This window comes from Phalaenopsis equestris, unplaced genomic scaffold (assembly GCF_001263595.1).
Source record: "Phalaenopsis equestris unplaced genomic scaffold, ASM126359v1 Scaffold000840, whole genome shotgun sequence".
NCBI lineage: Eukaryota > Viridiplantae > Streptophyta > Magnoliopsida > Asparagales > Orchidaceae > Phalaenopsis > Phalaenopsis equestris.
The window spans coordinates 1316127-1333140 of NW_018165280.1; the positions used below are offsets into that span (position 1 = coordinate 1316127).

At 34.3% G+C, this 17014-nt stretch overlaps 1 protein-coding gene across 2 annotated transcripts; it reads left to right on the top strand.

Moving 5' to 3' along the window:
• Positions 1 to 1425: 1425 nt before the first annotated feature.
• LOC110031754 (UDP-N-acetylglucosamine transferase subunit ALG14 homolog) lies at positions 1426 to 12810 on the top strand. 2 transcript variants are annotated; one of them, XM_020735125.1, is made up of 6 exons: positions 1426 to 2021; positions 2128 to 2273; positions 3216 to 3368; positions 3792 to 3851; positions 4012 to 4223; positions 12512 to 12810. In XM_020735125.1, exons 1-5 carry the CDS (start codon positions 1868 to 1870, stop codon positions 4186 to 4188), a joined length of 690 nt encoding a protein of 229 aa, XP_020590784.1. In that variant the 5' UTR covers positions 1426 to 1867; the 3' UTR covers positions 4189 to 4223; positions 12512 to 12810. The 2 variants fall into 2 exon arrangements, with proteins under 2 accessions (XP_020590784.1, XP_020590783.1); XM_020735124.1 differs by lacking the exon at positions 12512 to 12810 and having other exon boundaries at positions 4012 to 4423.
• Positions 12811 to 17014: the final 4204 nt, after the last annotated feature.

Here is a 17014-nt window from a genome sequence, read left to right on the forward strand (position 1 = left end):
TATATATTAAAAGTTAGTAATTATGATAATATTCATGTAATTTTAAAAATTTAATTGTGATGCATGTAAAAATTAGTGATTGGATGTTAGATATCTAAATGCAAAAAAGTTGTATGGTATATATGTAAAGTTTGAAGGCTTATAACTTTGTGCAAAAATTGAATCTATTTTGGATTTATTTGGCTTTCAATTAAACTTAAAAACAAATTAATAAATTTTGAGCTGATTTATGAATATGCATCTCAATTCAATATTTTTTTAAGGCTTTTTTGAGTATTATGCATCTTTTTATATTCTTTATTTACGTGGTACCGCACATTGATGCTTTATTAGCTTCGCTTTCTTTAGCAATATGAGAGAGTGATCTTATCATGGGCACTTACTCGGAACTTAATGGTTGAGGGTTTGAATTTTTTACTTTGAGGTCGTGGGTTCGAATTCTGCATGCTGCCCTTTGGCCTCAACTTTTCCCAAAAAATAAAAAAGATAGTGACCTTAACTATTTTAAAAATGTTTAACATATTTTAAATTTAGTATATCGAGTGATTACATAAATAAAAGATGAATAATTATCCCGTATCTAAAATTTATATATTTAAGAAAATATCACTCATATCACTCGTTCGAATTACCAAATAAATATAAATTCACATGTCTGCACATACCATTGTCAAAGAACAATTGAATAAAAGTTAGAAACACCGGTTATATGGTTTTATTGTGAATATTGACTAGAATATTACCCTCAGAATGTCACCAATATATCACAAGTAAACCACGAGAATTTCATTAGAATAAAAGAATATAACTACCAAAATACTACAATAAAACCACAAGAATATCATCAGAATACCTCAAGAATGCCTCCAAAATATCACCATACTAGAATTATAATACCACTAAAATATCATAAGAATACCACAAAAATATCACTATAATACAACCAGAATATAACAAATATACCGTTATTATATTTTCAGAATATCACTAGAATAACACCAAAATACTACAAGAATATCATAAGATACCACGATAATATCACAGGAATATCACAAGATACTCACAAAAATACTACAAGAATGTTATCAAAACACTACAAGAATATCACCAAAATATTATCATAATGCAATCATAATACTACTTAAATATGATAAAAAAATCACAAGAATACCGATAAAATGCAAGTATAATGTCAACAGAATATAATGTTAATACAACCAGAATATAATAAATATATCACCATAATAGAACTATAATACCACTAATATATATCTAAAATAATATCGAAATAACACTTAAATATCATCAGAGAATCACAATTATATTATGATAATACAACTCAAATTTTTTTTTTTTTATGTAACAGAGCATGTTCGGGGAATCAACCGCTCGTCGTATAAAGTAATTCTTTAGTCGGAGAAACTGATTAAGCTAACATAGGATGATTGCTTGGAATTTGCAGAATGGCGATGTAAATTAAGCTAAATTCAAAATTAAGCTAAAAAAGGTCGCCTTTTTTACGACGGATCACCGTTGCGGCCTACAGAAACGCGAAACTCCCATCTTTCTCCTCCTTCCGCTCTGCTCCTATACGAAACCATGGAGGAGGAAGGTAGCTGCACATCTACATCTACCTTTTCGCACGAAGCGCCCCTGATCTACTAAATCCGTCGCCGTAGCCTCATATTTCAGCTGTCGTACATCGCCGAATCATTTTCCGTTCTTCTTTTCGGCTCCTAATCGACGGAGCCCCCATCACCGGTATCTGACTTAACCTTATTTTCCGGATCCGCCCTCCATCTCGCGTCCAAATCGATTTATTAGCTGATCTTCTCTGGCCTATCCACCGATTGGATATTGTTCATCCATGGAAGAATTTCATTTTCAAAATTGTGGCGCAATTCTTATCGGATTTATAGTATCAATAGTCCTGATTCGACTCTCGTATGTGTTGTACTGGAGTGGCAGACCTATCAGGACTGCGTCGCAGCGTGTCAGCACCCTAATTGTTCTTGGTTCAGGTGAAAAAAGGAGAAAATTTTCTTTTTTTTTTTCTTTTCTTGAAGCTTTTTGCGTTTGGATAGCTCGTATTGAATCGGTGATGGAACTTGAGCTATGTGTTTGAAGGTGGGCATACTGCGGAGATGCTTAGCATTGTAAATGCACTCGAGAAGGAGAGGTTTGTACCTAGAATTTACATTGCGGCTGGCACAGATAACATGAGCCTTCAGAAGGCTAGGGTTCTGGAGGAGTCCCTGATTCAGAAGGGAGAGGTGGGTCTTTTTTCAACGCATTAGAGTACTTTGTTTCAAGGTTTGAGCGAAATATTTTCATTGACAATTGCGCTATATGCTCGTGTATGACATAATAACTTAAGCTTGAAGGTCTTAATAGTGCCTTGAGTTCTTGCTATTTTGTGTTTTTTGCTATGTTTTGTTACTTTTAGGAATTTAGGGTATGTTTGCTTGCAAGGTTCAGGAAAGATTTAGGCTCACATTATCAATCATTTTTTAGCCATTTAAATCCTTTTAACTTATTAAATACCCTTTTACTTCTCGTTTTAGACTAAATGTAGGATTTAGTAAATATTGGGATGTAGATTTTAAGAGTTCTCACTACTTTTCGCTATGTCTACTACTCTCTTCCATTAAATTTTAAATATTGAATATATCTATCAAACAATTCACTATAATTTAACCTGTTTTATGATACATGTAGTAAATTTTTTTTAGGATTTTATGCCTCTAGGATTTACTACAATTTGATTAATAAGTTTCACTAAATCTTACTTAAATATTTAGTTGTGTTTGGAGCCAAATAACTCCTTAACTTTAAGCACTTTATGATCTGACTAAGAGTGCCAGCTGGAATAAAAATTGTAAACAAATCTCTGTTATTTAAGGACAATAGAGGCCTTGTATTTGTAAATAATTACAATTAAGTGAGCTGACTTTTACTGTCATGCAATCCCATATGTGATGTGATAATCACATATCTTCATGCTTTGACATAAATGATGGATTTGTTGAATTTATCCACTTATATTCATTAACTGCAACATTGAGAACTTACCATTTTGCTGCGAACATTATCAACGGTTTAGTTGCATTTGATTGTATATATGTATGGATTGATATAATCTTTTTGTTAATTATTAAAAAATTCAATTAAAGTATGATTGGCCTAAGAAAAATATTGAAAACATGTCTTTGCAGATCAGCAGTAATAAAAACATGAAAGAGGCTGCATATTTTAAGCAAATTTATCGTAGCAGAGAAGTGGGTCAGTCGTATTTGACCTCTATTTACACAACTTTGGTCGCAATATTGCACGCTTTGTGGCTGATGCTGCAATTCAGGCCTGAAGTAGTATGGCATCCTACTGTTGTTGTTGAACTTCTGAAAATATCTTGGGTCATTTACACATCCACCCAATTCCTATGTATGTACATATCAGACACTTAAAATTTTTCTTTTACATTTATGAAGGAAACAATGCAGTTTAAAAAGATGTGGCCAACCCCACTTAGTGGCATAAAGGCTTGTCATTGTTGTTGTATATTTATAAAACCCAAATCATTCATATCACATAAAAAATACCACCAATTTAACTTATAAAAAACTGAAATACACCTTTTCATGCATAGGTAAGGTGGCATGCATGTAAATATTAAATGTTCAGGTGTTAGGTATATAAATACACAGGAATTGGGTGGCGTGTATGTAAATCTTCTAAAAAGTTATGCCTGATTGCATCATTTATTTTCTCAAAGTGGTGTTATATTTCTCCAGATTATCTGCAATGGACCTGGGACCTGCATTCCTATCTGTCTTGTTGCATTCATCTTCAAGGTTTGTATTGTTTTCAAACTATCCCAGTATTCTAGGTCTTTATTTTAACGGACTGAGACATGCAACATTAGAATAAAAAACGCAAAATTTCTTTTTTATCTATCCTTTTGTTTGTTTTTTTCTGATAAATTAATGATTTTCTGCACCATGTGTGCTGTAGGTAGTTGGTGTTAGATGGTCATCTATCTTTTACATCGAGAGCATTGCAAGAGTTAAGAGACTCTCTTTAAGTGGGTTCCTGCTTTACAAACTACACTTAGCAGATCAATTTTATGCCCAATGGCCTCAGCTTCAGATGGAGTATCAGAAAGCTCACTATGTCGGTTGCCTTATGTAAAGTGAATGTTGTCAGCGATGACATTTTTTGCTACTGTAAGTTGTTTATGGTTTGTCTACCGCCTTGTATTGTTTCAAAGTTTTGAGGAGTCTCAAGATGCACCATCCAATAGATGCATTATGATCGCAATTTCAAGTTTAAAAAAAAAAAAGAGAAAATGTTATGTGTTGTCTGAGTAAAAAACGGACATTCGATAGTTTTTTAGTTTCATGTACGTAAATGCGCCAAAAAAGGATATGATGTGCACCATCTCATTTATTAATAAACCTATTTTAGGTGTTGGCTTAGTTTGGTGAAATATAGCTTTATTATATCCATCTCAGAGAATATTCACAGATTATATCCTCATTATATTTGTTACTCGGATTTTTGTATAGTTCCACATTTACTGTACGGTTTAGATGCTTCTACTTCTTTCTGCCACCTGAATCTTACAAACAATTCCGTGCAATTTTGTGGTGAGTAAAGAATTACTGACCCTAAATGTCATCACTATGAATTGCAAGAATCATTTATTTTCTCTCATTATGGATTGGGTGATGATGATGAAATCTATCATGAAAGGCAATCTTGCCAACCTTATGGTCGAGTAGAAACTTCAGTAGATGTTGATTCAGTGATGTGTGTTATTCTTATCCTGTGGCATTGGAGAAGCTTGGATGGCCTGTGCATCTACTGTGGGTAGCCACTCCGTCCATTGTTACTGGTAGAGAATTGGTGGTTGTTGGATCTACCTGTTGTCTGAATGAAAACGAATCTGAACCCATTGTCTTTCCCCACTTTTTTTTTGTAAACAGATGTTTTTATATATTAAAACAGTTTAGTTGGGTTGCTGGACGAGCGTTGATTAATATGGAAGGATCCAAACCGGTCTCATATGCTTATCATCGAAATTTAGTTACGGGGTTACCACACTACTGAATAATTATTTAATATTTATTTTATAAAAAATTTGTTTATCATTATTTTTAAATTTGATCGTTAACAATTTAAATGCAAATTTGGGTTCAAATCAGTTTTAGGGGGCTTGAATTTTAATATGATCACTTAAATATTTGATTTTATCTCTTATTAGTTGTAATTTTATCCAAAATGGATTTTTAGCCATGTTTCTACAAATGAACATGTTTTGGGAATACTATATCATGTGGCATATGAAGTTTTTTATCTTTTTAATTTTTTATGCTTAATGGTGATTTAGATGGGGATGTTATTAGTACAATTCAGGTTGGATGTAGAACTGTAGGAATGCATCAGACCTATTGTGTGATAGAAAAGTGCCAAGAAAATGTTTTTAGATGGCGGTGAGATCCGAACCAGTCTCATATGCTTATCATCGAAATATAGTTATGGGGTTTCTACACTTTTGAATGATTATATAATATTTATTTTATCAAAAATTTGTTTATCATTATTTTTAAATTTGATCGTCAACATTTTGAATGCAAATTTGGGTTCAAATCAGTTTTCAAGGGCTTGAATTTTAATATGCAGCCCTCAATTATTAGATGTTATCTCTAATTATTTGTGGTTTGATCAAATATGGATTTTTAGCCCTGTTTCTACAAATGAACATATAATGGGAATATTATATTATGTAGCATATGAATTTTTTTTTTATGCTTGATGGTGACTTAGATCGGGATGTTATTAGTAGAATTCAAATTGGTAGAAGTGGTGGAATACATCGGACCTATTGTGTGATAGAGAAGGATGTGGAAAAAATTATAGATGGCTGTGACTGGCAAATCTTTATGGCGCAGAATGTTGGCATGTGAAAGGGAAGCATAAAATTAAGTGTTGCTGATATGATAATGCTCGGCTGGATGAATGACTACACTTATGTTAAGAAAGAAAGAGGCACACGTAAGACTTTTTCAAGAAAATATTCTTTTGCTGGTATCTAGTTACATATGATTGAATCTTAAAATTCTGCTTTGTGCATCAATGATTGAATCTTAAAGTTCTGCTTTGTGAATCTTAAAGTTCTGCTTTGAATCTTAATGAAAATATTCTTTGTGCATCAATGAGAAGAAAATTTCATTTATTCTGAGCAAAATATAAATGTTTCGTTAGGATTTGTTCGATTTCGAAATTAAGGTCGTGTTTTTTTGAGAGGTTGGCTATCTGTCCCCTTTCTTTTAATTTGAAGTTTACAATTTATAGTCATTTCCTCCTACGGGCTTTCATGTTTTTCAGTTTGTAATGTTGGTTTTGCAGTTCTTTTTGTGCTTTTGTTGCATGTAATGTTGGTTTTGCAGTTCTTTTTGTGCTTTTGAATGCATGAATTGCATGAGAAAAAAGTAATACTTTTGGATTTGAATTTATAAATTTTAACTCTCATTGAAACTTGCTAAAACAGAAAGCGAACAATATTATTTCAAGTAAAACAACCAGCTCGGGTATTAATCTATGAGGGTGTTACTTGATCCTTGTGAGCACTCATTTGTGATAAAACATGTGATGTAAAGATCCACTCTGATTTATTACTTGACCTTTATAGAAGGATGTACCTTTGTGCATGCTTTTCGCTAGAGATATCTTTGTTATGGACAAAACTGAATATATGGTGATAGATGTAGCAGCGGGGTTGTAACAATGGTTGATCAAGACATTAAAAGAAGTGAACGTTTTAGATATCTCAGATTTATCGTTCAAAGTGATATAATGTTAATGGTAGAATTCCAGTTGGAAAGGGAATGCTTCGATTGTATCGTGTGATAGAAAAGTTCTGCTTATGTTTAAAAGGGAAATTTGTTGAGTTACTGGTGCGACCTACAGTGCTTTATGGAGCAAAATTTTGGCCTGTGTAAGAGAAGCATAAAATTAAGTGTTGTTGAGATGAGAATGTTCAGGCGGATGAGTGGTTTTACACTTTAGTGACAAAGCGAAACAGTTATAACCGTGAAAGGGTTTATGTAGCTCCAGCGGCCTTAATGATTATATTTTTTTATTTCTCTAAATTTTGCCAATTATGAGGCATATAAAGTCAAATATCCTTCTTCTCTCTCTATCTATCTAGAAATCTGTCCTCAATGGTCCTTTAGAGATATGCCCTCTTCTCCTGCAATGGCAATGACCGTGTCTTTTCAAATTTAAAGCTGAAATTTTTTTGTCCCGAGTATAAAATTTTATAGATGGTGGTGACCTGCAAATCTTTATGGCACATAATGTTGGCATTGTTGGGTAATGTGGAGACTCGATCCACCGAATTTAATTAGTTTCTTAATTAAGTATCCCACATACCGCTCACCAACTACACCCACCTACCGCTCATCTACCATATCCCACCTACCGCTCACCTAACTCCTCACATACCGCTCTCATGGTTTCTAAAATAATCTCTTTTGGTTTAAAGGCCAAGGCAAGCCAAGCAAGACCAAGTTAAGTCATCTTGAGAGCTAAGAGAAAGAGAGGAAGAGAGAGAGAGAGGAAGGGAGAGAAGAAAATAGAGATTTTCTTGTAAACGTTGAGGCGCTCGACGGTGTAATTCCTCGAAGAAATAAAATCCTCTACAGCTTCGTGAACATAGGCAAATTTGCCGAATCACGTAAATCCGTGTGTTGCTCTAGTGTTTTTTCTCTATGTGCAATTTTACTCGTTCTATTTTTTACTTTATTGCCGTCGTTTTTCACAACAACCGGTATCAGAGCCTTGGATTCGAATCTAAGGAAGAACAATGGACGGATGAAATGATTACTTCGGGGATCGAGAAGTTCAGTGACACGGATTTTACTTACTGGAGGATGCAAATAGAGAACTACCTCTATGGGAAGAACTTCATCTTCCATTACTGGAAAAACGACCATAAAAGATGGACGAGACGAAATGGAATATGTTGGATCGACATGTTCTGGGAGTTATACGATTAACCATGTCGAGATCGATTGCCCACAACGTCATCAAGGAGAGGACTACTGCAGATCTCATGGCGGCTAGTAGGTATGTTGAAAAGCCATCGGCGAATAACAAGGTACATCTGATGAAGAATTATTCAACATGAAGATGGCAGAAGGTGTGTCTATTGCTCAACACCTGAATGATTTCAACACTATCACAATTCAGTTGTCGTTTGTTGAAATTGATTTTGATAATGAGATACGTGCGTTGATATTGTTGACATCATTGTCAAATAGTTAGGAAGCCATGAGGATGACATTTAGCAGTTCTGCAGGTAAATCTAAGCTGAAATATGATGATATTCGTGATTTAATTTTGGCTGAGGAGGTGCGCAGGAAAGATTCTGGCGAGACATCGGGTTCGAGTTTGACACTAATTGTTGATTCAAGAGAGAGATCACAAGACAGAAACTGAAAATCGTGGAAGATCAAAATCAAAGTCAGGTCAGCAGACAATCTGCTGGAATTGTGGCAACGCTGACCACTTAAAAAGGAATTGCAGGAATCCTAAGAAGGAGAATAATGGTGTTAATGTTGTAACTGAAGAAATACATGATGCACTATTTCTGACAGTTTACAAATCTGTTGATGACTAGATACTGAATTTAGAGGCTTTCTTCCATACATTTTCCCTTCATGAGTTAATGCGGAATTATGTTGCAGGTACCTTTGGAAAGATATATCTGGCCAATGGAAAAGCTCTGAACGTGGTGGGGATGAGAGACGTTGATATTGCACTTCCTAATAAGAGCAAATGAACATCGCAAAAGGTCGGACACGTTCCTGAGTTGAAGAAAAACATCTCTGTTGGGTGTTGGGTAGCTCAATGAGGGTGGTCATTCGGTAGTGTTCTCAGATAACACCTGGAAGGTTACCAAATGAGCATTAGTCTTGGCTCGGGATAAGAAAACTGATACACTATATATGACTACAGTTTTACTCAGGCGATGACACATGAGTCAGAGGTGCGTTATGGGGAAGCAGAAAAAGATCAATTTTCTGAAAAGTTGTAGAGCGTTAAAGGCAGGAAAACCGAATTTTGTGCAGACAAATGGTGGAGAAACACAGAGTTATGAAGAAATATTGCAAGATAAGAATTCAAGCAAGTGGGAGCTGACCAAGAAAGAAGAAAAAGATTTTCTGTCAGGGAATCGGACTTGGGAGCTGACAGAACTTCAACCAGAGAAGAAGACATTGCACAACAAGTTGGTGTACTGGGTGAAGACGGTGTTTGCTGGCAGTAAGAGTTACAAGGCTGGACTTGTTGAAAACGGCTTTCAGCAGGGGCAGGATATTGCTCATGCAGTGAGAGTTGTAAGCAGATACAAGAGTAACCCAAGAAAAAGCTTAGTGGTACGAGGCTACATTGACGGTGATATGTCAACTGAAGGTGTTACTCGTGAGAAGCTGAATTTGTGTTCAACTTCAGCTGGTTTTCTGACATGAAGACAGGTGTTTCGAGTTGCAAAAGTGAAGGATATCATGTTTGAGGAAAAGGTCGATACAACTAGTAGATGATGCAGCTAGTAGGTGATGCATTCAGTGTCTCAGTCTCAAAGTAGGAGAATTGTTGGGTAATGTGGAGACCTGGTCCACTGAATTTAATTAGCTTATTAATGAACTAAGGTAAAGCTCACCTACTACACCCACCTACCGCTCACCTACCACATCTCATCTATCATTCACCTACCTCCTCACCTACCGCTCTCATGGTTTCTATAAATAGTCTCTTTTGGTTTAAAGACCGAGGCAAGCCAAGCAAGACCAAACCTTTTGAGAGCTAAGAGAAAGAGAGCAAGAGAGAGAGAGAGAGGAAGGGAGATAATAAAATAGAGATTTTCTTGTAAACGTTGATGCGTTCAACGGTGTAATTCTTCGAAGAATAAAATCCTCTGCAGCACCGTGGACGTAGGCAAATTTGCCGAACCATGTAAATTCATGTGTCTCTCTGGTGTTTTTTCTGTGTGCAATTTTACTCGTTCAATTTTTTACTTTATTATCGTCGTTTTTCACAACAAGCATGTGAAAGAGAAGCATAAAATTAAGTGTTTCTAATATGATAATGCTCGGTTGGATGAATGACTTTCCACTAATGTTAAGAAAGGAAGAGGCAGGCGTAAGATTTTTTCAAGAAAATTTTCCCCTAATTTTTTGCTGGTACCTAGTTACATATGATTGAATTTTAAAATGGTCCCTAATCTTTTTGCTGGTATCTAGTTAAATATGATTGAACCTTAAAATGGTTCAATTATTATTATACAATTCCAAACAAATAATAATACACCTAATGCATGTCCAACAAAACAATTCTTCAAGTTTCTCATGCAAACCATGGACACTCGATTTGGAAACAAAGTTCTAGCTAAATCTCTAAGAATAGTGATTAATTATTCAAATTCCGCCTCTCTGAATTCCATGAGTGTGTGGGTGTGTGTGTGTTTGTTTGATTTGGCAATGCTGATGATATCATCGTGGTTCTCCTGAAATCTCTGTTTCTTTCTTGCAATAGCGATGGAGTAGCTTGGCTGGCCTATGCTTACATAGGTAATCTATGCATCCACGTGTCATTGGTTGAGAACGTGTGGATATATTAGTTTTTTAATGGAACCAAGTCAAACCTTAGTTTTTGACCCACCTTTTTGTTTCTACTTCAATATACTTAAAAGATAGAGTGGCTTGCTCTTATTATTTTCTTTATGACCAATGATATTTCATGGCGCACACACACACCATCCACTCTTACCCCCACATCATGACAGTGTTAAATCCATCATCAACGGCAACTTTCTTGTAGTCATTGAGAGATCCACTCAACCACTTTTCTCAAATAGTTCTCAAGCAGAGGAGATATAACAGCTTGGACGGCCCATATGCTTAAGGGCATCCACAGCTTTCATGAGCAAGCTGAAGTGAACTTGTTGATTTATTTATGCTGTTAGACAAAATTGAAGTTGTGTTAGATATGAAAATACATAAGAGTCAAGTGGTTTGTATAATGTGTGTGTGTGTGTACGAATTCAAGCACAATAGATTGTGTCAAACCATGTAACCTCAGGTGGCTCTTCTTGCAACCTCCAATTTTTTTGTTTAGAACGGAGTTTGTGAGTTACAAATAAAAAAGCAACAAAATGAGTTACATGAATGAGAGAAGTGCATAACTATGTCTATTAATTGCTAGTTGTAAAATACACAAGTGTTTGGCCTAATTTCATTAAAATTGAATACTCTGACTTGTAGCCAATTTGCTAGGAAGTAATTGTTCATCTTCTTTGATGAATTCATTGGCTTGGAGAGCAGTTGTTAGGCTTAAGCAAATATGTCTAATCTTGGACAAGTTTTGTTAAACACTCTTTTAAACATCAACGATTTCATAAAATATTGGTGATTTCATCATGAGTCCAATGAGTGCATCAAAAGATCGATGAGTTACTATCAGTTTGATGTATTGTTAGGTATGTAAAAGTTACTTCTCATCGTGGCTTGTTCTATTTTGCGGAGTCTCCTATTCTCTTAACAACCTATAGTGATGTTGATTGGGCTGCTTGTGCTAATACACGTTGATCTATTATTAGCTGGTGTATGTTTTCCAACAACTCTTTAATTTCTTGGAATATCTATTACAAGATTAAGCCTCTGTCATCTACTGAGTCTGAATATCTTGCTATGTCTTCTGCTTGTTCTGAGATCATTTGGCTTCGGGGATTGTTTGCTGAGCTTGATTTTCCTCAACTTGAATCTACTTCTCTTTATGCAGATAATGCTAGTGTTATCTAGATTATTGTTAATCCCGTCTTTCATGAGCGCACGAAACACATTGAAGTAGATTGTCATTCTATTCGAGAAGCCTATGATAACAATGTTATTTCTCTTCCTGATATCTCTTCTGATCTTCAAACGACTGATATGTTTACTAAGGCCCTTTTCTCAGCAGTGTTATCGGTTCCTTGTTGACAAATTAATGTTTCTTGATCAGTCAACTTCAATTTGAGGGTGAAATCAATCAAGATTACCTAAAGCAGACAAAATTAAGAGTTCCTTCTTTAAATTGTTGTATTAAATTCCTTATTTTAATTGTACATATTCTTTCCTTATAGCCGAATATTTAGCATAGGAATATGTATTATTAAGTTACCAAAAATAGATTGTACGCATTATTATGTAATATTAGGCTATCTAAAATGGATTGTACGGACTATTATTTATTGGAATGAAAGCAAAGGAAAAGGACATTAAGCCAATTTACTCAAAAGATTGACACAAGCTAATCTTACCCTACACACTGGCTCTCTCTATCTCTCTGTCTCTCTACTTGGCGATGAAGATGAAATAAATTTCATAATGCAATCTAGTCCCGGTTTATGAATGGTTCTGAAGGTTTTTCTGTGATTGTATTTTTGTTAAGCTATTTTGTTGCGATGGCGCAGGAGAGCATCTTTGATGGCCCTTGCATATGGGAACCCGTCGCCTGCCCTGCGTTTTTTGCTTTAATGGTGAGATGCAGATCACTGGATCTGCTTTGATGATGGAGCAGTGAAGAATGTGTACTCTCGAACTCATCTCTTCGCTCCTTTTCTTAAAAAATTGTTTTCATACATAAGAATTGTGTGGTATGTATGCAAATTCCAGCAATAAACTCTTTTGGAACGGGTACTTGCAAGCCACGGAAACCTGGTAAAACAGTTTAGTATGGCATCTCCAAGTTGGTATTGAATTACCCAAAGTTTTATCTTTATTAATTCCTTGAATTGCTTAACAACTGCCTTGATTATTATTATTAATAATTGTTAAATCCTGACTTGTCTATAAATCATACCTCGATTGTTAGAGCATGCGATAGGAGAGAGACAGGTCAACAATAATGAACATTTAGAGCATCTTGTTCATTTCATAAAATGATTCCCTATTTATAAGGGAGTGGGTACGATATATGAATTTATATGTTTGCTCCTGCTTTAATGGGGCTTTAATAAATCCTATTTTTATTTTGCTCTTGTTATCCCAGCTTTCCGTTTCTCTGCAAAAATGATTCCAGCTCCTCTTTTGGCTGTCCCAACCATATAAAACCCTATTTCAGCCAAATACCTTCGCTCCCGGACCACTTAGCCGACTTCCAACACCCAGGGTCGAGCCCTAGCGTAAGTTTGTCGTGATTGTTGTAATTTTACTTTCTAGTGTGTTGATTTTAACTCTATTTGTTTTTGGTAATAATATATGTTTTTCCTATAGTATTTTTGGTTCTCCGGTATCTTCTTTACTTTGAGTCTGAAGCGACCGATGTTGTTCGCCGGATTTGCGGTGCAATAACATTGCTTAATGATTTTTAATTGAAATTTGAACGATCATTGCTCAAAAATCACCTTGCGATTGATGCTCTGCCTCATGATTCATTTCGGATGATGAAAATTTATTGATGGCATATCTGTCTCTCTCTCACACATATATATATATATATATATATATATATAATCTTAAGGAATGGTCAAAAGCTATTATCTTTTAGGGTTTAGCTTTTTATGTTTTCATATAAATTTACATGCCTAACACCTAATTTTTAATATTTAGGTTGGGCCGGAAGATTATAATGGCTTCATTTTTCCAATTTTTGCTTTTATGTGACATTGAAGGCCCAATTTTGGCTTAATTTTTATTTGCTGCTGAGGGTATTCGGAAATTTTGGGATGGGGATTTGGGCATGCAAGACAATGGTTATCGATAATATTGTACAGTTGATGTCCCTAAGAAATCTCGATGCATTATTTGATTGTAAAGTTTGCTCGTCAGGTTAAGGACTTTTAGAACTTGGTTTTCCACTAATTTATAGTTGAACTGAATCTGTAGATGAGACTTTTTCTACAATGCCATAGATGATCCAATTTGAGCCCACTTGAGCTCAGATCAAAGTATTTGAGGCAATATTGGAAACTTTGAGACATACACCTTGGTACTTATATAACTCCTCATTCTTTAGCATCTTATCAATGCTGTTTTACGCTCATTCTACCTTTCATTACCGTGCACTCTATCTCTCTGTCCTGTTTTACGCTCTATTTCTTAGGTGTGACTCAACAATCACTAATATTAACTTTTCGGGAGTGCTATACACATGTTCTTGCATATGTTATGATGTGGTTTTGGTTTTGAAGTGTTACATGCACCTAATGCATTTGCAACAAAAACGTCTTCTGTAATTTCTGATGTAAGCCACGGAAACTGAATAGTAGACCGTTCGGAGCAAAGCAAGGCGTCATAATAAAGGCACTTGAAAGCAGCCTAAAGAGAGAAGCAAGTTATTCTTCGTGTCGGTAAAATTATAATTAAAATATCGGATGCAACAGCAAAATGTCATGAGGTAGACCAAATGGATGGGTCTGAGATGTAAAATAATGATGAGAATTCATGGTGGTTGAGAAATGAGTATTTTCATAGTAGACCTTATTACTTGCATAATATTCAAATATTAAAATTTGTTTTGTAATTATAGATGTTTTGCCATTAGATTTATTTAAATGTTTGAGATTGATTTCTCACTACCATCCCTAAACAAACACAGAGGACATCATCTCAACTTCATCATTTTTATCAAATATTTGTTACTCGAAAATAAATTTTTCTACGGCGTCGCGCCTCCATACAAATATATAAATAGACAAATATAGAGTTTTTTCTCTTATATTTCTCTTTGGTTTGATCCATCCTTGTTAGTAAAACTCTACCACTCACGAACAAATATTGATCTATCAATGAGAGTGTAAATAGACAAGCAATCTACAAATGTTGTAAAAAAAGCACATTGATCACAAACAGCTTGTGTTCGACTCATTAAGTAGCTTGTGTTCAAACTACTCATTAGGCGAGTTGAACACAAATAATTTTTTTAATCTCAATTTATAAAACAAGAAAATTATATATGTTATTTATATAGTAATATATTATATATATTTATAGCACCACAACTCGTGTTGAAAAAGGTTAAGAAGGTGATGATTTATCTAGTTACGACCATCAATTAAAGCAATCATGTAGCCTAAAAAGCAAGGCTACAATTTTACTTGAATAAATAGACAAATTAATGCAATAGATTCAGTTAATTAGGCATAGTTGGGGCTAATTAAGAGGCTCAGACCCGTCAAAAAGAAAGAACAAAAGATCAAAAAATTTTCATTAGAGGTGTGGATGAAATTATATTCTGATACATCAAAAGAAAGTTAAGCATCATTAATAAAATCCTCACCTATAGAAACCTAAATAAGCATAGAGCATTAATTGTCTAATTGTCCAACATTTCTTGCTATAAGATGGCGCTCAACAGCAAAATACAAAGTTATCAGCACAGAAAAATAGGGCAAATATGTAAAATTATCAAAGTTTCATAATTATGTTATTGCCCCTTCTTCAACTATATTATGTTCCCTAAAGAATCAGGGTTTAGCCTTTTGGGAGCTCCAAAGTTATAGTTCAGCTATATCTAACTGAAAATAAACTTGCCTGGAGGGGAGGTTGATTGGCCAGAAAAAATGATTAGAACAAAGATATTCATATTTTTAGCACAATTCTTACAGGGGAATGTTATGATAAGAAAAAGGAAAAATTAAATACATACCACACAATTCTCATATATTAACATATCTAACAACTAAACTTTCATATTTACATTAATACTACTCAAACATTTGACATCACCTCCAAAAATACAACTATTACTAACTTTTTAAAAATGATTTTTAAAACCAAAGTGTTATAAATGTAAATATCAAACTTTAGGTTAGATAGGCCAAAATACATTAGAATTGTGTGGCATGCAAGTACACTGCCCTAAAAATAAAAGATCAAATTTTTAATGATTTTTCTTAAATTTAGTTCTATCTAAAATTTCATTTATGGCTCTAAACATCTTATTAGTATTGATTTTCTCTTATTCATAAGTTCCAAAGTATTCTAATTTAATTATCAAGGAACAAAATGTCATTCCTCCTAGTAGAAATGGTACACTTAAAAAGAAAGTCAGCAATCCATCATGATCAAATTATATTTAACTTAACAACCACACATTTAACAACTAAATCTTGCTTATTTATAAAACTATTATCCAACTATTTCTATTGATAATAATACCACCCAAATCTTTCACTATATGCATCAATTTCTCTAGATTCATAAAGCATGTCTCCTTAAAGTCTAGCGTTGGCAAGTAATATCACCTCCCAGATACATAGTCTTACTAGATAATAAGCATCCCTATGTGTAGATTAAATTATTATTGTCACACCTGAGAAATAAAAAACATTTGCAAGACTACATGAAAACAATAATAGCTTCCAGATCACATTATTTACTCTATATAGATTAATATACACAAATTTATTCTTTTGATATGTTAGCATGCTACATTTGCACCATCTTCATCCACCAGGAGTGAAGAAATAGAGTAGCTTATGCCTCATTAATACAAAAAAGTGATTTCTTACCTACAACAATATTATCATACGAAAGAAATTATTCTTATTTTTATATATGACTTAGTGATATCGCAGATTGACTAGACATGACAATCCGACCCAAATCTGAGTTAAAAAAATTCAGGTTCGGACCGAGCATGTTCACTAAGAGTCAGGTTAATTTCTAGAATCATAAACAGTATAATTTTTTTAGTTGGAAATCCAGTTGACTCGCCACTTTAAAACTGACTCAAAATTAACCTAAATAGTTGTTATGTCTCTTGTTAAACAATTTAAGTGGGTTATATTTGAGCCATTCAAGTTGAAAGTAGATCAAATTTGGTTTAGATTTTCTGATTCACTTAATAAATAGGTTGAATTTGGATCATGCATATGTGGGCCAATTAAATTCATGTCAGACCCAAATTGATAATTTAATATGAACGATCGGGTCATGCCTATAACCAAAAGCCACATGCTAAATGGAGATTG